At 44.2% G+C, this 24,229-nt stretch overlaps 1 protein-coding gene across 2 annotated transcripts in view; it reads left to right on the top strand.

The window, feature by feature from the left end:
* The window catches only part of SNX25 (sorting nexin 25), a 157,663-nt gene that overhangs the window by 112,967 nt on the left and 20,467 nt on the right, over positions 1-24,229 (top strand). The window contains exons 7-13 of one of the 2 annotated variants that reach the window (XM_075259164.1): positions 226-416; positions 5,533-5,664; positions 6,612-6,884; positions 9,150-9,308; positions 13,154-13,285; positions 15,626-15,766; positions 16,201-16,314. In XM_075259164.1, the coding sequence (XP_075115265.1) occupies positions 226-416; positions 5,533-5,664; positions 6,612-6,884; positions 9,150-9,308; positions 13,154-13,285; positions 15,626-15,766; positions 16,201-16,314 (1,142 nt within the window). Of the gene's footprint in view, positions 1-225; positions 417-5,532; positions 5,665-6,611; positions 6,885-9,143; positions 9,309-13,153; positions 13,286-15,625; positions 15,767-16,200; positions 16,315-24,229 lie in introns of both variants that reach the window. The other variant, XM_075259155.1, reaches the window with a different exon arrangement.

Here is a 24,229-nt window from a genome sequence, read left to right as displayed (position 1 = left end):
GGGTGGAATGGTTATGATTTTCACTTTTTTTTTTTTTTTTTACTATTTTTATAGAATTTTAAGAAAAATGTCAAAAAGAAATATATACTTTTTCGGGGCAATTTTGTCAAGTAAATTTAAAACAAGAATATTCAATCTCCCGTTTGAGCAGTTTAGCCTTCTTTATGTGTAGAAATGACTTTTCTTGGATGTTCACGTTGATCTTTTTTTATGATTCCTCTACAGATTCAAAGGGCAAAGAGACGGCAGCCATGAAAGCCGATCTGCTGAGAGCACGTAATATGAAAAGGTACATCAATCAGCTGACCGTGGCCAAAAAGCAGTGCGAGAAGAGGATCCGGCTCCTCGGTGGTCCAGCGTATGACCAGCAGGACGATGGAACCTCAGATGATTCAGATTGCCCCCAAAGTCAGAAGGTACTCCTAGACACCCAAGTCCTACTGTGTTATAATGTAGATTAAAGAGGATCTAAACCATTTTTCTACATAGTTATAAGTAAGTCATAAGGTAAAATTAAAAAGGAACTTTATAATATAACATTTGCTTCTGAGGCACCATTTACCAGTTCTGAATAGAGCAGTAATGCACATAATACAATTTTACATTTTGCTTGTCTTTGGTTTTCTATGCTATTACCATAATTCCTAGGGCCTACCATAGAGAAAGACCATACAATCTATACAGTGTTGCACCCTTGCCAATCTTTAATTGATGACCTATGCTAAGTATAGGTTAGGTTAGCATTTATTTAGATTGGAAAACCCATTTGAATATTGTTGACTTACCTGAAGGATTAGTCACCAATATTAAATTTTTTAAAGGGATTCTACCATTAAAGTATTTTTTCTAGGTAACACGTCGGAATAGCCTTTAGAAAGGCTATTTGTCTCCTACCTTTGGAAGTGCTCTCCGCCGCGCCGTTCGTTCGAAATACCGATTTGTACCGGTATGCTAATTAGTTCTCTCACAGCGATGGGGGCACCCCATTGCTGCTCGAAAACTGACTGCAGCACCGCCTCTATGTTCTTCTGTATCCTCTGTTCTTCTGTACGCTCTGTTCGGCGAAGACTTCGAGGAACGTACTGCACATGCGCAAAATTGCGGTGTCGGCACTATGGCCGCGGGTATGCGCAGTACGTTAGGCAAAGTTCGCGGAACAGAGCGTACTGCGCAGGCGTCCGACATCAAGCTGAAGAAGGAAGGGGAGGATACAGAAGAACATAGAGGCGGCGCTGCAGTCGGTTTTCGAGCAGCAATGGGGACGCCCCCATCGCATCTCCTGCGCTGGGGGACGCCCCCATTTCTGCAAGAGAACTAATTAGCATACCGGTACAAACCGGTATTTCGAACGAATGGCGAGGTGGAGAGCACTTCCAAAGGTAGGAGACGAATAGCCTTTCTAAAGGCTATTCCGACGTGTTACCTAGAAAAAATAGTTTTTTAATGGTAGAATCCCTTTATTACATACACCAATATACACCAGAAACCTGTTGTAGAATGATATTGAGTGTTCCCCATAGAGTTGAGCTTCAACATCGGTAGGATTGATGGAATGGTGAAGGTAAACCAGGTCAACAAGTACCAATAGCAAAATACCGGGTTCACCATCTAGTCTGGTCAATCAACTACTATCAGATGTCTCCGTGTCTGTCGTCTGTCCTTCAAACCAATCCAAGCCAAGTGGAAGTGTACAGTCCATGCGCTCACGTCATTTCTATAAAGATGGAGCTGGTATGACGGCACTCTGGTCGCTCTTATGTACTAGAAACTAAATTAATAGCAGTAGTAGTAGTTCAATGAAGATTCATGAATGGCTATGATAAGAAAGCAATGTTTAGTGCGCGCTCTTGAACATCTGGCCACCCAGTGAAGGAATAAAAGTATGACTTAATTAATCGGCATGGCATTTAATGTAATTGTGGTAATATTATCGCCAAGTAGAGACGTTTATAAGCTAGGAAATAACAGGCTGCACACTGTGTGCCCTGGAGAGCAAATCTATTAGATGCTGGAGTCATGGTTTCTGTCTAGCACGAAAGGGCACACTGTGTGACTGCAAAAAGTAATTTTCATAATAAAAAAGAGGAAAAATAGAGATGAAATTCTCTGGAGAGCGGTAACTGCTGTATTATCAACAAAACAGTCATAAATATACTATTTTCATGTATCAACGAAAATTCTTCTGCAACAGCGGGCTAGAAATATGTGGGATGTGTGTTGTCTGTGTGAGCGGTAGTGGTTTATTTCATGTACTTCCATATTGTAATGTGTGTGTTATATTGGTACCTTTGGTAATCGTCCTGGATTTATCAAGTTACCTGTATTAGTGTAATAACTCACTGTCGCTAGACTTGTTTTGTTCTATGTATTAATGAAATGCAAAAGTGAAATATTATTATTTTCCTGCTCTTGCAATCTCGCTCTCTTGTGCTCTCGCTCTGTATTGTTGGATTTGATATTGTATGAGGATGGCATTGCTAGCCAATTATGGTTGATCTTTAGCCACTTTACACATGGGCACTGTGTTTTTGTTAAAGCCCATTTACCCCTTCACACCCCAGGCATTTTTTGCTTTTCGACTTTCGTTTTTCTCTTTTTGACTGTTTAAGTTGTAGGGCTGATCATTTTTTGTTTTTTTGTTTTTCCCTCCAAGATTATGGGCAATTCTCTATTTTAATCTCAGTTCTCGTGTTTTTGCTGAACAAAATTGTTTGGAGTCTGATATATGTTATGCAGTATTGTGTGTCCTACCGTGTTTCCCCGAAAATAAGACAGTGTCTTATATTAAATTTTGGTCCTAAAGATATGCTATGTCTTATTTTCAGGGAATGTCTTATTTTATTTTTGTGTGCTGCTGCCATCACTGCGCTACGCTGAGATTTGGTTGTTGCGCAAAGACATTATGAAGAAAAACATTGCAGCCGGCTGAACACTGTGTGCGGTGCTCCATGTGTACAGGAAAGCCGGCTACTGCTGTGATACCGTACGTGGTATCTATTGTTCCTGCTACTGTGGGATGAGCTGGGAGATTGGACCCCCCCACCACATACGATACTTAGTGTATGCACAGCAGGCATCTCCCAGAAAATCCTAACGGTACATCAGCAGGAACAGTGGATACAACGTATCACAGCAGCGTCAGCAGCCGGCATACCTTTGCACACGGAACATCGCGCACAGTGTTCAGCAATCTGCAATGATTTTCTTCATACAATCTTTACACAGAAAGATTATTATTATTGGGGGGTGTCTTACTTTCAGGGGGTGCCTTATATTAGGCAATTCAACAAAAGCTCTGCTATGTCTTATTTTCGGGGGATGACTTATTTTTGGGGAAACAGGGTATCACCTAACTACTAGTGACAGTAGAAACTGCTCATCATTGTTTGCAGAGGAGGAAACAGACTGTATGGAATATATCAGGCATCGGGGCGATCAGAAATTTCACAATTCTATTGGAAATTAGAATCCTGGTTTTGAGGGGTATACTGAAAACGTCAAAAAAATAAAAACAAATGTGAGGTCTTTGCTGCCAGTAATGAAACTACCCGTATTTTTCGGACTATAAGACGCACTTTTTTTCCTCCCAATATGGGAGGAAAATGTGTGTGCGTCTTATAGTCCGAATGCAGCGTGTGCAGCGTCTGTGTCCTGTCTATGAGAATCAAAAGGAGAGCAGCACGGTGCCTGCCTGCTCTGCCCCTCCTTCCCTGTCTGTGTCGCGTGTTTGCAGGAGCGAGATATGAGAGGCAGGGAAGTAAGGGTGGGCCAGACAGTTGAAGGAAGCGTGGTTTCAAGCTTGCTGAGAAAACCACGCCTCCTTCTCCCGTCTGGCCCGCCCCTCCTTCACTGCCTCTCAGATCTGGCTCCTGCAATGAAGCCACACAGACAGGGAAGGAGGGGCGGGCCAAACGGGAGGAGGAGGCGTGGTTTTCTCGGCAAGCTTGAAACCACGCCTCCTTCACCCGTCTGGCCCGCCCCTACTTCCCTGCCTGTGTGGCTTCATTGCAGGAGCAAGATCTGAGAGGCAGTGAAGGAGGGGCGGGCCAGACGGGTGAAAGAGGTGTGTTTTCAAGTTTGCTTAGAAAACCACACCTCCTTCACCCGTCTGGCCCGCCCCTTTTTCTCTTCTTGCATAGCTTCACTGCAGGGTGTCTCTTTCCATCCATGGATGATTATATATGTTCAAATCACCCCCATATCCCTAGAATACATATAAAGCAAAAACATTACTGTTGAAACACATACACATTTGGTATCCCTGTGTCCGAAAGCCCCCGGTTCTATTTACATTGGTGAAATATTATATTATTAGGTTATTAAATATTTTACCAATTTTTTTTGCTTAAAATTTTTTTTTTCCCTATTTTCCTCCTCTAAAACCTTAGTGCGTCATATGGTCCGGTGCGTCTTATAGTCCGAAAAATACGGTATATGCTCGGACCATTGCTCTAGCAGTCAGAACTTAAAAAAATCTGCCACTGGGAAAAGGACCTTAAGTGAAACTTTCTAGATCCCGGATATTACAAAAGAGAATTAAAAGCTTTATCTGTAATGGTTTCCTATGAAGATTCAGCTCCGTGAAAGTTTGACCTTTTCAGTGACCGTGATGAGAGGAACATTATGCGTGAGTCAGGTACAGAAGATAGATGGGATGTGAACGCTTACGGGTGACCTCTCATTCATTTCCATGAATAGTACGCTGGTTATTGTATTTAGCCTGTGAAATGGTCATTACTGCGATGGAAGCTCATCAAAGTATAAAAAATACTGCTTCAGTTGTGAATGGTGTAATGGAGATTGAAAGCGCAATATTGCGGTGTATAATTTGGCGGCGATTGACCATAATGAAGTAGAATAATGACACTTCTGTCTGTGTACGGCGCAGTGGTTTAGTGCAGGCTTTTATGTATATGAATTAATATTGCAATCCCTTATTTTTCAGTTATTTTTAAGCACACAGTCTGTAATGCTAACAAGCAGCCATATCCAAAAGTGCAATGCTAATAGGCAAGGCTGCCATTAAAGCTTCAAGGGTTGTTCTGCAGGTCAATTCATGGGCAATGCCAACTTCTGCCAATCGATTTGTTTCCCATCCTAGCCAGTATCAGCTAATGTAGTAACACCTTAATGCAAGACTACAAATTCTTGTGTCCTCATAAAGTAATAGTGGTGGGGCAGTCTGTAGTTTGGTGTTCCTCTGTTGTTATTCTTGGAAATGTGTTACTATACCCAATATAGTATACAATATATGTAGTTTCCTCCTGTAGTCACCTGTTATGCTTGTACAAGGAGGCGAGGGTAGATCTCATCCACAAAAATATACCACTTCTCTTCACTATGAAAATTGTTAGTTTGTCCTAAAATCTGAACTGATGTTTTTTTACTGTATTTGAGATCTCTTATCCCAAGTCTCCAGAATTGTACTGTATCTTCTTACCGAGTTTTGGAATCTGCATTAAAATGCTGCTACTAACCTGTCATGCCTAAACATAGCTTTATGCTAAGAGCTTGGTTTGTTTGATATTTCAGATTATCCAGTTTGATGAAATTTTGGCAAATCCGTCATTCAGAGAACATTTTAGAATATACATGGAAAGGATCGATAAGAGAGTACTGATCAGTTTTTGGGAGTCAGTGGAATACCTGAAAAATGCAAATAAGGTAAATAATGTAAAGCTCTTGTAAATTAAAGGGGTCATCCAGGTTTAGATAACATGGCTGCTTCCTTTCAGAATAGGCTTCCTCTTCTTGGGAAGTGACATCACATTTGTATTATCTGAGCTCTGTAGACCATGGAGCAATGAGAACGAGGGCTTAAGGGAGAGTTCACACGGAGTAACGTGCCACGTGATGTGGCACATATACGCCGTGTGATACTTTGCGGGCCGTATACGCTCCCATTGATTTCAATGGGAGTGTGGATCGTAAACGCCGCGTTATTTTGCGGCTGTGATTTTGCGGCCGCAAAATAGCGCCGAGTATACGATCCCGGCTCCCATTGAAATCAAGATGACTAATTGAAATCAATGGGAGCGTATACGGCCCGCAAAGTCTCATACGGCCCGCAAAGTCTCACACGGCGTATACGTGCCACATCACGCGGCACGTTACTCCATGTGAACTCTCCCTTAGAGTAATGTACTAGCAGGTACTTGTTTTACCAGCTTTCAGTAACATTGGCCCATAATTCTAAAAACCTGCACGACTACGTCATAAACTGTGTTACTGAATACATGTCCCTCATATGTAATGGTAAGGCCTACTAAGTTATTTCTGAGGTATCCCTTACCTAGGACGCCCCTAGAGGAAGGTGATTAGATATGAAGTTACCCTCACATTGAGTCCATTATTATGTCAAAGCCTGGACCCAGTGGGTGACCCTCTAATACTTTGGGCGGCCAATCTGCCAGTCTTATATAATTGAGCGGTGGTTAGTAGAATCGTCAGGAGACTTAAACTAGTCAGGGATTATAGATACATCTCCTTAATAATTTTATGATTGGGATGTCATATGGCATTAGTCATCTTTACCTTTACCCGACTGTATCGCTAATCTCCAGGATTATCAGTCTAGGACATTCTTTATGGCTTGTTGTTTTCATTCCCAGTCTGAAATACCTCAGTTGGTTGGTGAAATCTACCAGAACTACTTTGTGGAAAGCAGAGAAATCCAAGTGGAGAAAGCACTTTACAAAGAGATCCAGCAAAGTCTTGTTGGCAACAAGGGGATTGAAGTGTTCATCAAGATTCAGGCCGATGTGTTCGAGACCCTGAAGGATCGATTCTACCCTTCTTTCATTGTCAGTGATTTGTATGACCAACTCATCCGCAGAGAAGACACGTCCACCTGCTCGTGCTCCTCCGATGACAAGGATGAATCTGTGAGTCCATTGTTAGGGTTCTTGCATAGGATCATTGGATGACACATGGACTCAGGATACGCACTCATTACATTTCATGTAATATTAAAGATTCTCTTATAGACTGTCATGCATTATTAATGTCTTGCTCTTGTCTGATACTCGACTCCATGGTATAAAAGCTGCAACTGCTCTCCATCACAAGTCCTTGATATACCACTTTGTTTTCAATGATTTGTACGGAATTGTTTATGTAGATCACACAACACAAATCTTCGAAATATCTATAGACAATGTTTTTGTTTAACTGTAATTTTTATTGAACCATTTTGTACTACAAGAAGAGAAAACAAGGAATACTTACATAATGCAAACAATAGGCAGTAATAATGTGGGGGGAGGCATGATGCCAATTCAGTTAAATCGGTGTAAACCAGAAAACAGGACAAAGTAGGACGGGGGAAAAAACAACAACAAAAAACAAGGAAAAGACAATAGGGAGTGAACAAAGGTGGGAAGAGGGAGAAAAGGGAACCCAAGGTTCAGAGACCCCCTAATATGCTATACGAGTCCCAAAGGGACCAGACAGAGTGGAAAGCGTCCAAGGAGTTGAGACTAGCAGTCAGGAATTTGAAGCTTCTCACATCCTTCATTCAAACCAGAAGCTCAAGACCAGAAGGGGGATTTGCACTCTTCCAGTGTTTGGCAATGAGAGTCTTTGCCGCAGTGGAAAAGATATAGAGCTTGGATGCTCTGCTACCTAGGTGTCTAGAGGGAGGTTCAGGAGATAGACTAGGGGATTAAGAGTGACCCTCTGCAGTAAAAGAGTGTCTGTTATAGCTCTAACCTCCCTCCAGAAGCCCAGGACAAGGGGACAGGTCCAAACAGGTAGAATGAACCATTCTACCCATAGCGATGGTCGAGAAGCCGTCGCCTGGGTAGAGAGGAACTGGTAAATTGAGGAGATAAGACCTCTGGTGGACGTGCCTGCATGGCAGATCTTTTTGAATGCCATGGGGAGGGACACCTTAGAGGACCCATGAAGGGAGTGGACAAAATGAATCACCTGAGCGTAATGAAGCCACTCGGTCCTACAGACAATGTTGACATGGTGTGAACGCAATGGAAAATGAAGAGCCATCTGTTAAGAGTAATAAATCTTATCAATGTAGATGGTGCACAAGGAGCAATAGATGTAAAAGGGCAGGACTGTTTACAAAATTGGGTAATATTTTATTAAATTTTTTTGCAAAGTGGGATGTAAGTGGAGTCCCTTCTATAGTGTGGTGTCACAAAACTATAAAGTCTCAGGATCTTTGTACAAATTAGAATGTAAAGTATTTAAATAAATTTAGGTTGTAAGAAAAAGTATCCGATCACGATAATCCAAGTGTGACTTGTTCTCACAGTCTCTATACTGTGCTTGGCATGGCTTGTCTCTCCGCACCTCCAACTATCTCACTTGTTATCTTTAGCACACAGTGATCTATATCTAGACACAGAGTCCTGAGACTATTCACACAGGAATACCAGCAGAACAAGTGAATGTTCTTGCAGTGCTTTTCTGTATGTCTGCTATCTGCATTAAAGGAACACTCCACCTAAAAATGAATGCTAAAAATACACAAAAAAGTCATGTTCCATTTCTGAATAATCATGACACTATTTTATAGACATCTTGAAGAGAAGAAAGATGGTTATTGTCTCGATGATCTTCTCCATCCTGGAGTGGCTAAAGGATGTGGAAACGCGTCTTAACAATATTTTAGTGCTATTGTAGACACGCACAGCAGGGAGGATCCTGCTCCAGCCAGTTGTCTTGAGCTGACCAAATAACCGGGCAAGATGATTTGAAAAATTACCACAAATTTTCAAAATGTCCAACTGCAAATTTTTTAATCCCAAAAAACTGCTTTGTTTTATGGTGGACATTTCCGGCTGTGGACCACCTAAAATTGCAATTGTATGCCATGATCAATGGGCATACCATGTAATATGGAACGACGTAGGATCAAACAAAACTTCTGACTTTTTGGACCTTTTCTGCAGTTAGTTTTCTATATTTTAGCTAAGAATGGGTGGGAACGTGGCTCAGTTTGCTTGATCTCCATTGCAGACATCAGTAGCGGATATTTCTGCTGCAGCAAACTCCTTCCTAGAAAGAGTCGGCAACCTTAAGACAGGGAAGTGTCAGAGCAGGTTTACTGATAGCACGATGTAAAGCATTATACCCTAATGTGATTGCCTACTGTCTCCTGTGTAAGATTTCTCTTTGCTCAGATGCAGGTGTGTGAAGGTGGAGAAGGGATCATGGATGAATGCAATAGCGGCATCACTGAGCAGGCTAGTTATGCTGTCAACAAGCTACGTCAGCTTACCGAAAAACTGGATTACAAGAGACAGGCGCTAAACTCCATTATTAATGCCCCTAAACCTGACAAGAAGGTACGTGTAGTGCAGCTCATCTGCTGTTCCTATGTAAACCCCACTATCTACACCTGTGGTAATGTTATCTGAATACATTTAGTGATATTGGCATGCAGTTACAATGACATTTGGTGAATTCTGTAACACTTTTGCGCAGTGGTGACCACGGAGTGTGGTGTGCTCCCTTATTTATTTATTTTTTAATAAAATATATATATATTTAAAAACATTTCTCTGCATTCAGCATTTGCCAGTGATACTAATTATTTTCTTTAGCATTGATTCTTTTGTTGTACTAGTTAGTCTACCGCCTCCTCCAAGCCACGACCCACTATGTTACAGAGCACAATACAGTGAACAACGTACCTCTGTTATGTATGTCACTTTTGAAAATAGAGGAAAACATCTTTGAAGTCTTATGAAAATAAATTAGTTGGTGCACTGAGGGCGGGCCTTCATCCCTCAGTTGCTCAATTAGGACTTGTGATGTCATAACCTTGATAGTATCAACTCTCACTGCATTGGATGTCACAGGCAGGAGGGGTCTGAATGGCAAGGGCAGTGCTCTTGAAGCTGAACGCCCACCCCTGGTGCTCCAACTGTCTCATTTGCATAAGACTCCAAAGATGTCTTTCTCCGCATCTACAGAAGTGACATATATAACAGAGATATGTTATTTATCACTAATGTGATCTGTAATACAGAATGTTCATACTGAGTTTTTTTGCAGGCGGATTTTGACGCGGAATCTGCCTCAAAATCCACCTGCAAAAATGGCTCCTGTTCATTTCAATGGGAGTCACTGAAAAAAAATCACTAGTGGGAAAAGCGAGCTGCCCTATCTTCCCACCGATTCTGTGGCTGACTCGGCCGCGGTGTCTACGGCTCGGCTCGAGACTCGCTCCTAATTAGGCCCATTCATTTGGGCTTAATCAGGAGCAGGATGCCAATCACTGCATTGGCATCCCGTTGCTGCTAGCCGCGCAGAGAACTCTCACGGCGGAAAAGCTTTCCGCCGTGTGAACAGGCCCTTAAAAGGGGTTGTTCAGGAATTACTGGTCTCTGGCAGGAGGTCAGGGAAAGTGAAGAACTAAAAAAAAAAAAAAAAACCTGCTCACCTGTTCCCGGTGTTCTGTCGCATGGGACTGCTAAGGCCAATCAGTGGCCTAAGCAGTCAATGGAAAGGACATGGGACATCACTTGCACACATGACCCGTCACAATCCATGTCCATTCCTGAGACACTGATATGCCTCAGTGGTCACGTGTGGCCAGGACATCCGCCAGAATAAAGGTGCCAGATGTCTCTATACTGGACAGCGGTGGGGACACCTTCCCGGCTTCCTGCCAGAGACAGAGACTTGTATTCTCCATGAAACAACACCACACAACAGAAAATGTGATCGGGCCTCTGTAATTGATTTTTTTTTTTAAATTAAAATTTGTAATATTATTATTATTATTTATTATTATTATTATTATTTATTATTGTTTAATCTTGCAACAGCCAATTTTTTCACACATGAACTATTAAAGGAATTCACTCATAAAGACAACTTATCTGCTATCCACAGTATGGGGGATGCAGTCATTGTCTGATCTGTGGAGGTGTAGGACCTCCATTGATGACATTGTCCCTCGTATTCTTCCCTGTACAGAGTGGCATGTCATTTCTATCGGACTGCTGGAGACGGACGAGTACAGCTCTGTATAGCAGATAAGATATCTTTATGTGCAAACCCCTTTAACTTTACAAACCTATTTACTTATTGCAATCAATGTTACATATGATTTTCATTCAGATCAAGAATTGCATTAATGGCTTTTTCCAGGACTTGGATATAGATAACCTATCCTTAGATCAGTCATTAATATAAGATCAATGGCGGTCAGACATCCTTTACTGATCATGTGCCGTTCACGCAGGTGTATGCTTGTCACAGTGTTTTCTTTGTTCATTGTGTTTTTCTGTGTATAGTTAAAAAGTTTTAGTGGAAAATACTCCAATTATTTCCATCAACAGTGAAAATTCTTCACAATCTGGATACTTTTTTTTGTATACGCTTGATTTAGTGTGGGGGTTTTTTGTTTAGTTTTTTTTGGTTACTTGAGTATATTATGAGGAATAAAACCAACCATCAGATATTCCTAACACATATAATTGATTAGCTGTTAAAGGGTATTTCTGTAATATTATATTGATGACCTGTCCTTAGAATTGACACCCAGCACAGCCATCGATCATCTAATTGTAGGTAAGATGGACACAGACAGCCGAGGGACGCCTCTGGAAGAAATGTTATGGACAGGGCTGTCAACTCAGAGTAGGAACCAGTTTTCCATCAAGTGATCATTAACCATGAAATTATTAATTTGGGCATTTAGTTACAGTCTAATAGACTGTAGAAATCTGCTGTTGGAGTGATGGGGACACCTATGTGAACCCGCCCTTAGTGTCCGTTAATGTCTGTTATGATAGGTGTCTGTTTTTGTTTTTTAACGGACACCTTCATAACAGAATTCAATGGTAGTGTGAACCCTGCCTTAGGTGACAGCTGAAACCTCACCTTGGTGACTGATCACATGATCTTTCTGCTGTGTAATCCTATTTACATGAAATGTGTCATCAGAACATTACTTATGATTCAAACTAAGTTTTATGTTAAACTTATTTTTTAAGAATTTAATTATATATAATATATATATATATATATATATATATATATATATATATATTTTTTTTTATTTTTTTTTTTTAAGCACAAAATCCTGCAATTTTCACTCTGACCACTAGTAGTCTGACACTTGTCGATTTTGTAGGTTGTGGTTTTGCAGCAATTACTTCATTTACATCACAGACAGGATTATTATAGAAGATAACACCTCCATAAATAACACCACTGACCCATCATTGTACCCACTATTGATAATAGAGCTTATCTGCTACCCCCTCCCTATTGCTATGAGACTATAACTAAATTTCTATTTACACCTAAGTGTAGAAGCTCAGACAAGATGGCAGTCCCCATAATTGTATATTGAAAATACGATAAAAAATAAAAACAAATGAAGAAAAAGTGATATAAAAATGGTGATACATTCCCTTTAAGTGGTAGGACTGCCATACTATTTACATCACTCTGCTTGATATACTGTATAGTGAAGGCTTCACGTCTTTCATTCTATGTTACCCTGAATATGGCTTTTTTTCTGTTTTTGAGCTCTTCCATGTAAATGTGTCCTGATGTCATTATTGGAGTCTTCTGTTTCATTTGGAGCTGGATAAAATATAAAATGCAAAGCGGATAAATATCACTCGGTGTCATGGTAACGGCAGGCTTGAATCCTACTAATGAAACGCTAATTAGGCAGCTTTTTGGTTCCATGTTTCCATAGTTATTGGTAACCTGGGGTGCGCCGTGTTTCTTATTAAAAGGAATCTGTCACCCTTTGTTACCTAATTAAAAATATTAAATAAAAATATTAAAATTCTTTATAAACACTGAGGGCCGCCATATTGCCTTTATCTCCATGAAGGAGATGTTCAGTGATGTGAACAGCGCCCCCATCGTGCCTCATGTCCAACAAGAGAATAAAGATGAAGCAAGCCTCTATTCTCTTATAATAGAGGGTGTACTGTACATTGGCGATGGAGAACTAGAACACCCAGCATCATCCATCCACCAATTATATGGTGCTACAGCCACCCTAGAAGTTCACCATTCGGTTTAACCCATATAGCCAGTCAGTGTCTATGGTCGGGGTTAATGTGCTCTGCTTCTTCTATTCTTAAACCTAAATGTCAGTAAAATCAAGACTTCTTGCTCTCTGATGGAACATTTTATTACTATTTTTTATTAATAGATCATTTCCAAGTTAAAGGATGAAATAGTCCTGATGGAGAAAGAACAAAGTGATCTCGACCTGCACATTTCTCGGACAGATTTGTGGTGTGAAAATCTTGGCATGTGGCGGGCGCTTATCAACATCAGTGAGGTGAGTAGAGTGATAAGAGGTAAGGATATAGCATTTCACATGGTGGTGTTTGGACGCCATTTATTAAGAATATTCTTGCCTTTAGTACTAAGAAGGATGCACGACTTTATCATGTTCAACAAATTATGAACACAATGACGATGACAAACCTTTGTAATGCGTTTTTCTCACAGATACTTAAAGTGGAGTAGGGGGTAGTGGCTGCCGTACAGGCGCTCATCCCCAACTCCCACAAGGCTCAGTTGGGAACCTATCCGTATATTTTTGGCACACACAGGTTGACTATGGAGTTGGCTGGGGTTTTATTCCAAGCTCCTGGCTCACTTCTTCCGACCAAGAGCGTATGTTAGGGAGCAGGTTGTCCTGTATCTATCAGTATTTTTGTATGTTTCAGGCTGCACCATTTTGGATACAGACCAGAATTTTGTCACTGAGAAAATTACTAAATCTACCAATTCCAAGCATCTCTGTCCAGATTTTCTTCTGCAAGTCTTAGGGACCTTGTTAGAATACAAGCCGTGATAAGTGTCTCCGAAAACATCCAGCTAGGAAACGCTTGTCGGGGTAGCGGTTTACCAAGACCTTTGGTTTAACGCTGTATAAGAATTCCTTCCACATGATCATTAATATGTATTATTCAGTTGACCTTTTCTAACTAAGGAAAATGACTCGAGATGGTTTCTGTTCATGTGAAGTCATTAAATAAATGGCCAACTAGAAAAGTAATTTATAGAAATAGTCTTCAGAATAAGACGGATAAGCAATCTCACTAAATATTTCATGATGTGGAGAGAAGAAAGAGAAGACATGAGTAAAGGTCGGCTGCTTTGTCTTTGCAGATTTTGCTTTGTATCCTAATCTAGCTGAAGCTGCCGATACCTGACAGCTCAGTGGGTTCTGCCTCCTATTTAATGTCTAGGGGGCTGTCAGACCCTCCACTGATGCCTGCTGTTGTGGGGAAGGCAGATCAGATTGGTTGGCTTCTGCATGTGTAATTCTATTGCTTAGGCCAGGCATACACATTAGTTAGCATTCATTTGCATGGCCGACAGCTGTTTCTCCCAATCCTCCTGCCAAGCATGCATGTTTTGTCAATGGGCAGAGCCACTGCCAGACTCCTCTGCCAGCATGTTATTTAAGCTAAAACAAAAGGGTTGGCACTGAAATCCAAAAGCCCAAGCCTTGTGTCCCATGACATCTAAGTGTATGGCGAACATACACATTAGCTGCTCAGCCAATCCAATCAGAATCCGCATGTGCAACCGACAGTCATCCAGTGTGTATGGCCAGCTTTACTCCAAAAATCAGCAGAGCCTCCATTGTTACCTAATGTATGAAAGTCTGTTTAAAGAGAAAGTTCTATCTAAAATCATCATCATTGATTCCTTTCAGCTCTTTACCACTTCTTTAAAGGGGTTTTCCAGGCAGAAAATCTTTTTTTTTTTTTTTTATTTTATAAAGGTGTGTTAGTGCTAGTGATGGGTTAATAAGTACACCCATATACCTTTAGCAGTGTTTGGAGTGATTTATGAGTGTCTCTGGCAGCTACTAGCTTCCTCTGCCTTTGTTTACAGTGTAACTTCCTGCTGTGCGCCTGCTACATTGGTTCCCTCTCACTCAGCCCCCCCCCCCCCTCACTCCATTACACTCCTTCACTCCCTGTCTCACTAGCCTAGAGCCCCTCCCATCCTCCCTGTCTTGCGAAGACTAGCAATCCTGCCCATTACTAGCCCCTCCCACCCCATCTCCCTAGCTAATCTATTCCACCAACTGCTAGAAGAGGGGAGGAGCCATTCCCCGGACACAGGAAGGCTTGATAAGTATTGATAGGAGAGGGGAAGAGTAATGGTGACGTTCCGTTTCGGAAGTAGTGAAACAGAACGTCATTGGATTATCAGAAAGTGTCCCTGGGGAGGTCACATGGCTGATCCAGGTAAATGGATAATTATAGATCTTTTTAATTGAAGTAAATTAGACATTAGGGAGGGGGAGGGAGTTTAGTTAGGGGTTAATTTTCAGTTTAGCCAAGACAATCCCTTTAAGTTTGTAAAAATTGTATTTTGTTAATTTTTTTTTTTTTTTTTTGAAAAATTAAACCATTATATAGGTCTTACTTTTCTTTACAAGCACATAACAAAGGCAGATTATTATTTCAGGAGCCCTGTAAATGAAGGGGAGTGGGGGAGGGGGGATTTGATATAGCACATATAGTTGTAGCAGGGCTGTGTAGCTGTAGCCTGGTCCCCTACAGGCAGGGAGCATCTTATTATTATCTGTTCTCTCTTCTTCACCTTCATGTTTCATGGTCTGTTATTATCTGAGTAATATTTGTCCTTGTAGGTATCGGAAGAGAATGGAGAACAGATGCCAATGTATTTTGTACTAGTAAGTTTGCCAGAGTCTGGAGAATCTGACAACAAGAACTGGACCGTTCTAAGGAAATTGAGTGAATTTCACAATCTGCACAGAAAACTCAGTGAGGTAAAGTGTTCAGCTTTTGATTTTTATTAAAAATATAAAAACTAAAACTTAAAGTACCTCTAATCTTTCAGGTTTTTCTAAAGGTGACCGTACACATTAGATTACACTGCTGTGGTGGTATCATTTTTCTATAGAATTGGAAGTGACACTAAAGTCTTTATTTCAAGTGTAATGAAAATATAGTAAGTAGAGATGAGCGAGTACTATTCGAAACCGCTGTTTCGAATAGCACGCACCCATAGGAATGAATGGCTGCGTCCGTTCATTCCTATGGGTATGTGCTATTCGAAACGGGAGTTCAAGAAGTACCTAGCGTTGTACAGAATCTGTGTGCCCCATGTCCAGGACCAGTGTAATGTACTTGCTATCAGTACATCCGTTTCCTACTGCTGGCTTGTTCAATGACCGATCATTTACATTTTTCCTTCATTTAGTGCTTTCCTTCTTTGAAGAAGGTGCAGTTGCCTTCTATCAGTAAACTTCCCTTCAAGTCTATAGACCAGAAGTTTCTGGAAAAGTCAAAGGCCCAGTTAAACAACTTCCTACAAGTAAGACTTTTGCTTGTTCTCATTTTTAGTATATTGTAATGACTTGTCATCACCCTCATGAATGTATGATTGTTGTAACCGTTTATAGCCATTTAAAACCCAATAAGAGTGTTAAAAATGACTGATGAAATGCAGCATTTATGCCTATTGTGGAAACACCGCAAAAAAAACCTGCAGCGTCTTACAGTGTCTGCAAGGTGCGGTTTTATTTTATATCTCCATATTGCAAAAAAAAAACCTGAATTTTCTGAAAGAAAAAACAAACTTAATAAATTTATGTGTGAAAATACTGTGGGGAGGCAAAAAATCAAAACGTAGGAGAAAAGCAATGACAAACCACTGGTATTTTTGGGGTTGTATTGTCTGCTGTGCTTTCTCTGCTTTTTCCCCTGCTATGCCTTCAGGTTTTCTTGCTTAAAAAAGCTGATTCTGCCTTTCCTCAAATATTATGTGTTCATGCAATTCTTCATTTTGAGTTTGCATAAGATCTCACCTAGTGGGGGCGCTATTGTTACTATAGAAGGGGTTCTGTCACTAGCAGTAGTACATGACACAAAAGGGATATCATTGTTACACGTAGAAAAAAACACACGTTGTATATATTGTTGTATAAAAGTTATATTCTGTTTGTGTATGTGCTATATATATGTAATGCAACATCTTTTAGCTTCATGATACCTGTCATCTGATAATATTAGAGTGGCATCTTTTATAAGCACATCCTATCCGAGCAGTTCATCCTAAGAATTGTACGTTCTTGTAATGGACTCTGGATCCAAGCTAGGTCTTTCTGTTAGGGTTTCTGAAGCATCAGCTCTCTATTTCAAATATTGTATTAAGGATCACAATTTAATAGCGTGTCTTCTAGAGATGAGCGAACAGTGTTCTATCGAACTCATGTTCGATCGGATATTAGGCTGTTCGGCATGTTCGAATCGAATCGAACACCGCGTGGTAAAGTGCACCATTACTCGATTCCCCTCCCACCTTCCCTGGCGCCTTTTTTGCTCCAATAACAGCGCAGGGTAGGTGGGACAGGAACTACGACACCGGTGACGTTGAGAAAAGTAGGCAAAACCCATTGGCTGCCGAAAACATGTGACCTCTAATTTAAAAGAACAGCGCCGCCCAGGTTCGCGTCATTCTGAGCTTGCAATTCACCGAGGACGGAGGTTTCCGTCCAGCTAGCTAGGGCTTAGATTCTGGGTAGGCAGGGACAGGCTAGGATAGGAAGGAGAAGACAACCACAACAGCTCTTGTAAGAGCTAAATTCCAGGGAGAAGCTTGTCAGTGTAACGTGGCACTGACGGGCTCAATCGCCGCAACCCAGCTTTCCCAGGATCCTGAATGGAATACACTGTCAGTGTATTCCCGTATACCCGATATATACCCCCAATACCCGTTCCAACGGTGTGCCCCCCCACCTTCACCCCAGAAATACCCTGCAAGTCCCCTAGCAATAGAATTGGGGCTATATACACCCACTATTTTTGCTACTGCCATATAGTGCCATTGTCTCACTGGGAATTCAAAGAATATATTGGGCTTACATATAACTTCAATTCCAGGGAGAAGCTTGTCAGTGTAACGTGGCACTGACGGGCTCAATCGCCGCAACCCAGCTTTCCCAGGATCCTGAATGGAACACACTGACAGTGTATTCCCGTATACCCCATATATACACCCCAAATCACCGTTCCAACGGTGTGCCCCCCCACCTTCACCTCAGAAATACCCTGCAAGTCCCCTAGCAATAGAATTGGGGCTATATACACCCACAATTTTTGCTACTGGTATATAGTGCCATTGTCTGACTGGGAATTCAAAGAATATATTGGGGTTACGTGCACCCACAATTTTTACTACTGGTATACAGTGCCAGTTTCTGACTGGGAATTCAAAGAATATATTGGGGTTACAAATACCCTCATTTCTTGCTACTGCCATATAGTGCCAGTTTCTGACTGGTAATTCAAAGAATATATTGGGGTTACATGCACCCACAATTTTTACTACTGGTATATAGTGCCATTGTCTGACTGGGAATTCAAAGAATATATTGGGGTTACGTGCACCCACAATTTTTGCTACTGGTATATAGTGCCAGTTTCTAACTGGGAATTCAAAATGCGCAAGGCTCCCGGAAAGGGACGTGGACGAGGCCGTGGGCGAGGTCGGGGGAATGGTTCTGGGGAGCAAGGTAGCAGTGAAGCCACAGGGCGTCCCGTGCCTACTCCTGTGGGGCAGCAAGCATTGCGCCACTCCACAGTGCCAGGGTTGCTTGCCACATTAACTAAACTGCAGGGTACAAACCTTAGTAGGCCCGAGAACCAGGAACAGGTCTTGCAATGGCTGTCAGAGAACGCTTACAGCACATTGTCCAGCAGCCAGTCAGACTCTGCCTCCTCTCCTCCTATTACCCAACAGTCTTGTCCTCCTTCCTCCCAAAATTCCCAAGCTTCACAGAACAATAACCCCAACTGTCCCTGCTCCCCAGAGCTGTTCTCCGCTCCTTTCATTGTCCCTCAACCTGCCTCTCCACGTCACGATTCCACGAACCTAACAGAGGAGCATCTGTGTCCAGATGCTCAAACACTAGAGTCTCCTCCATCTCCGTTCGATTTGGTGGTGGATGACCAGCAACCCACCCTCATCGACGATGATGTGACGCAGTTGCCGTCAGGGCATCCAGTTGACCGGCGCATTGTGCGGGAGGAGGAGATGAGACAGGAGTTGGAAGAGGAAGTGGTGGATGATGAGGACACTGACCCGACCTGGACAGGGGGGATGTCAAGCGGGGAAAGTAGTGTGGATGTTGAGGCAAGTGCAGCACCAAAAAGGGTAGCTAGAGGCAGAGGCAGAGGTCAGCAGCTTAGGCGAAGCCAGGCCACACCCGGAATCTCCCAAGATGTTCCAGTTCGTACCCAGCCCCGAAAAACTCCCACCTCGAGGGCACGTTTCTCGAAGGTGTGGAGTTTTTTCAAGGAATGCGCCGAGGACAGATATAGTGTTGTCTGCACAATTTGCCTCTCGAAATTGATTAGGGGCTCTGAGAAGAGCAACCTGTCCACCACTTCAATGCGCCGTCATTTGGAATCCAAGCACTGGAATCAGTGGCAGGCAGCAACGGCAGGACAAAGGCCGCCTGCCGTTCACGCCACTGCCACTGCCTCTGCCACTGCCTCTGCCTCTGCCACTGCTGACTGTGCTGGCGATGCACTCCAGAGGACGAGCCAGGACACCACTTCATCTGCCTCCGCCACTTTGTTGACTTCTCCCTCATCCTCCCCTGTTCCTGTCTTATCTCCTTCTCCTGCACCATCAAAGGCACCATCAGGCGCTTCTTTACAACAACCCACCATCTCTCAGACATTGGAGCGGCGGCAGAAATACACTGCTAACCACCCACACGCGCAAGCCTTGAACGCCAACATCGCTAAACTGCTGGCCCAGGAGATGTTGGCGTTCCGGCTTGTTGAAACTCCCGCCTTCCTGGACCTGATGGCAACTGCGGCACCTCGCTATGCCGTCCCTAGCCGTCACTACTTCTCCCGGTGTGCCGTCCCCGCCTTGCACCAGCACGTGTCACTCAACATCAGGCGGGCCCTTAGTTCCGCGCTTTGCACAAAGGTCCACTTGACCACCGACGCGTGGACAAGTGCATGCGGACAGGGACGCTACATTTCACTGACGGCACACTGGGTGAATGTAGTTGAGGCTGGGACTGCTTCCCAAACTGGCCCGGTGTACCTCGTCTCCCCGCCTAACATTCCTGGCAGGGACACGAGAAGAACACCCCCCCTCCTCCTCCTCCTCTACCGCCTCCTCCTCCGCCACCGCCTCCTCCTCCGCCACCGCCTCCTCCTCCGCTGTTAGATTGACCCCAGCTACGAGTTGGAAACGTTGCAGCACTGGCGTTGGTAGACGTCAGCAGGCTGTGCTGAAGCTGATCAGCTTGGGGGACAGACAGCACACTGCCTCCGAGGTGAGGGATGCCCTCCTTGATGAGACGGCAATATGGTTTGAGCCGCTGCACCTGGGCCCAGGCATGGTCGTTTGTGATAACGGCCGGAACCTGGTAGCAGCTCTGGAGCTTGCCGGACTCCAACATGTTCCATGCCTGGCCCACGTCTTCAACCTAGTGGTGCAACGTTTCCTAAAGAGCTACCCCAATGTTCCAGAGCTACTGGTGAAAGTGCGGCGCATGTGCGCCCACTTTCGCAAGTCGACAGTAGCCGCTGCTAGCTTAAAATCTCTCCAGCAACGCCTGCATGTGCCACAACACCGGCTTTTGTGCGACGTCCCCACACGCTGGAACTCAACGTTTCAGATGTTGAATAGAGTGGTTGAGCAGCAGAGACCTTTGATGGAATACCAGCTACAAAACCCTAGGGTGCCACTAAGTCAGCTGCCTCAGTTTCACATCCATGAGTGGCCATGGATGAGAGACCTTTGTGACATCCTACGGGTCTTTGAGGAGTCCACAAGGAGGGTGAGCTCTGAGGATGCGATGGTGAGCCTTACAATCCCGCTCTTGTGTGTTCTGAGAGAATCCCTGATTGACATCAGGGATAACTCAGATCACACAGAGGAGTTAGGGATAGCATCCGATCCGTCACAGCTGGAGAGTAGGTCCACACATCTGTCCGCTTCACTGCGTTTAATGGAGGAGGAGGAGGAGGAAGAAGAGTTGTCCGATGATGTGATGGTGATACAGGAGGCTTCCGGGCAACTTCGAATCGTCCCATTGTTGCAGCGCGGATGGGTAGACATGGAGGATGAGGAGGAAATGGAGATTGAACTTTCCGGTGGGGCCAGAGGAGTCATGCCAACTAACACTGTGGCAGACATGGCTGAGTTCATGTTGGGGTGCTTTACAACCGACAAGCGTATTGTCAAAATCATGGAGGACAACCAGTACTGGATCTTTGCTATCCTTGACCCCTGGTATAAAAACAACATCTCGTCTTTTATTCCGGTAGAGGGAAGGGCCAATCGCATCAATGCTTGCCACAGGCAATTGGTGCAGAATATGATGGAGATGTTTCCAGCATGTGACGTTGGCGGCAGGGAGGGCAGTTCCTCCAGTAGGCAACCAAGTTCTCACCGGTCCACACAAACGAGGGGCACACTGTCTAAGGTCTGGGACACCTTGATGGCACCCCCTCGCCAAAGTGCCGCCACGGAGGGTCCTAGTGTCACCAGGCGTGAGAAGTATAGGCGCATGTTGCGGGAATACCTTTCTGACCACAGCCCTGTCCTCTCCGACCCCTCTGCGCCCTACACGTATTGGGTGTCGAAGTTGGACCTGTGGCTTGAACTTGCCTTATATGCCTTGGAGGTGCTGTCCTGTCCTGCCGCCAGCGTCCTATCTGAGAGGGTGTTCAGTGCAGCCGGTGGCATCATCACTGACAAGCGCACCCGTCTGTCAGCTGAGAGTGCCGACCGGCTCACTTTGATAAAAATGAACCACCACTGGATAGAGCCTTCATTTTTGGGCCCACCTGTGTAAAGCACCCCAACATGAAACTCCATGTCTGTACTCAACCTCTCCAATTCCTCCGCATCCTCATACTCATCCACCATAAGCGTTGCACAATTCTGCTAATACTAGGCTCCCTCCACCCTGATTTCCCCCAACTCTGCTGGTTAGAGGCTCCCTCCACCCTGCTTTCCCACAACTCTGCTGGTTAGAGGCTCCCTCCACCCTGATTTCCACCAACTCTGCTGGTTAGAGGCTCCCTCCACCATGAATTGGTCCAAACTGGGGTTTTTAGAGGCTCCCTCCACCATGAATTGGTCCAAACTGGGGTTTTTAGAGGCTCCCTCCACCATGAATTTGCCCAAACTGAGCTGTTTAGAGGCTCCCTCCACCATGAATTGGTCCAAACTGGGGTTTTTAGAGGCTCCCTCCACCATGAATTGGTCCAAACTGGGGGTTTTTAGAGGCTCCCTCCACCATGAATTTGCCCAAACTGGGCTGTTTAGAGGCTCCCTCCACCATGAATTGGTCCAAACTGGGGTTTTTAGAGGCTCCCTCCACCATGAATTGGTCCAAACTGGGCTGGTTAGAGGCTCCCTCCACCATGAATTTGCCCAAACTGGGCTGTTTAGAGGCTCCCTCCACCATGAATTGGTCCAAACGGGGGTTTTTAGAGGCTCCCTCCACCATGAATTTGCCCAAACTGGGCTGGTTAGAGGCTCCCTCCACCATGAATTTGCCCAAACTGGGCTGTTTAGAGGCTCCCTCCACCATGAATTGGTCCAAACTGGGCTGTTTAGAGGCTCCCTCCACCATGAATTGGTCCAAACTGGGTTTTTTAGAGGCTCCCTCCACCATGAATTGGTCCAAACTGGGGTTTTTAGAGGCTCCCTCCACCATGAATTGGTCCAAACTGGGCTGTTTAGAGGCTCCCTCCACCATGAATTGGTCCAAACTGGGGTTTTTAGAGGCTCCCTCCACCATGAATTGGTCCAAACTGGGCTGTTTAGAGGCTCCCTCCACCATGAATTGGTCCAAACTGGGGTTTTTAGAGGCTCCCTCCACCATGAATTGGTCCAAACTGGGCTGTTTAGAGGCTCCCTCCACCATGAATTGGTCCAAACTGGGGTTTTTAGAGGCTCCCTCCACCATGAATTGGTCCAAACTGGGCTGTTTAGAGGCTCCCTCCACCATGAATTTGCCCAAACTGGGCTGTTTAGAGGCTCCCTCCATCATGAATTGGTCCAAACTGGGGTTTTTAGAGGCTCCCTCCACCATGAATTGGTCCAAACTGGGGTTTTTAGAGGCTCCCTCCACCATGAATTGGTCCAAACTGGGGTTTTTAGAGGCTCCCTCCACCATGAATTGGTCCAAACTGGGCTGTTTAGAGGCTCCCTCCACCATGAATTGGTCCAAACTGGGGTTTTTAGAGGCTCCCTCCACCATGAATTGGTCCAAACTGGGCTGTTTAGAGGCTCCCTCCACCATGAATTTGCCCAAACTGGGCTGTTTAGAGGCTCCCTCCATCATGATTTGTCCAAACTGGGGTTTTTAGAGGCTCCCTCCACCATGAATTGGTCCAAACTGGGGTTTTTAGAGGCTCCCTCCACCATGAATTGGTCCAAACTGGGGTTTTTAGAGGCTCCCTCCACCATGAATTTGCCCAAACTGGGCTGTTTAGAGGCTCCCTCCACCATGAATTTGCCCAAACTGGGCTGTTTAGAGGCTCCCTCCACCATGAATTGGTCCAAACTGGGGTTTTTAGAGGCTCCCTCCACCATGAATTGGTCCAAACTGGGGGTTTTTAGAGGCTCCCTCCACCATGAATTTGCCCAAACTGGGCTGTTTAGAGGCTCCCTCCACCATGAATTGGTCCAAACTGGGGTTTTTAGAGGCTCCCTCCACCATGAATTGGTCCAAACTGGGCTGGTTAGAGGCTCCCTCCACCATGAATTTGCCCAAACTGGGCTGTTTAGAGGCTCCCTCCACCATGAATTGGTCCAAACGGGGGTTTTTAGAGGCTCCCTCCACCATGAATTTGCCCAAACTGGGCTGGTTAGAGGCTCCCTCCACCATGAATTTGCCCAAACTGGGCTGTTTAGAGGCTCCCTCCACCATGAATTGGTCCAAACTGGGCTGTTTAGAGGCTCCGTCCACCATGAATTGGTCCAAACTGGGTTTTTTAGAGGCTCCCTCCACCATGAATTGGTCCAAACTGGGGTTTTTAGAGGCTCCCTCCACCATGAATTGGTCCAAACTGGGGTTTTTAGAGGCTCCCTCCACTATGAATTTGCCCAAACTCTGCTGGTTAGAGGCTCAATCCACCCTGATTTTCAAAACAAATGTTGGTGCCAACCTCAACTTACTACAAGGGCCAAATTCACTGCTGGTGACAAGCTCTCCTCACTGCAAGTGCCAAATACACATGTTTCA

Source organism: Leptodactylus fuscus, chromosome 1 (assembly GCF_031893055.1).
Source record: "Leptodactylus fuscus isolate aLepFus1 chromosome 1, aLepFus1.hap2, whole genome shotgun sequence".
In the NCBI taxonomy this organism is placed as follows: domain Eukaryota; kingdom Metazoa; phylum Chordata; class Amphibia; order Anura; family Leptodactylidae; genus Leptodactylus; species Leptodactylus fuscus.
The sequence above is the reverse complement of the archived record's forward strand: the minus strand, read 5'-3'. Positions and strand labels throughout refer to the sequence as shown.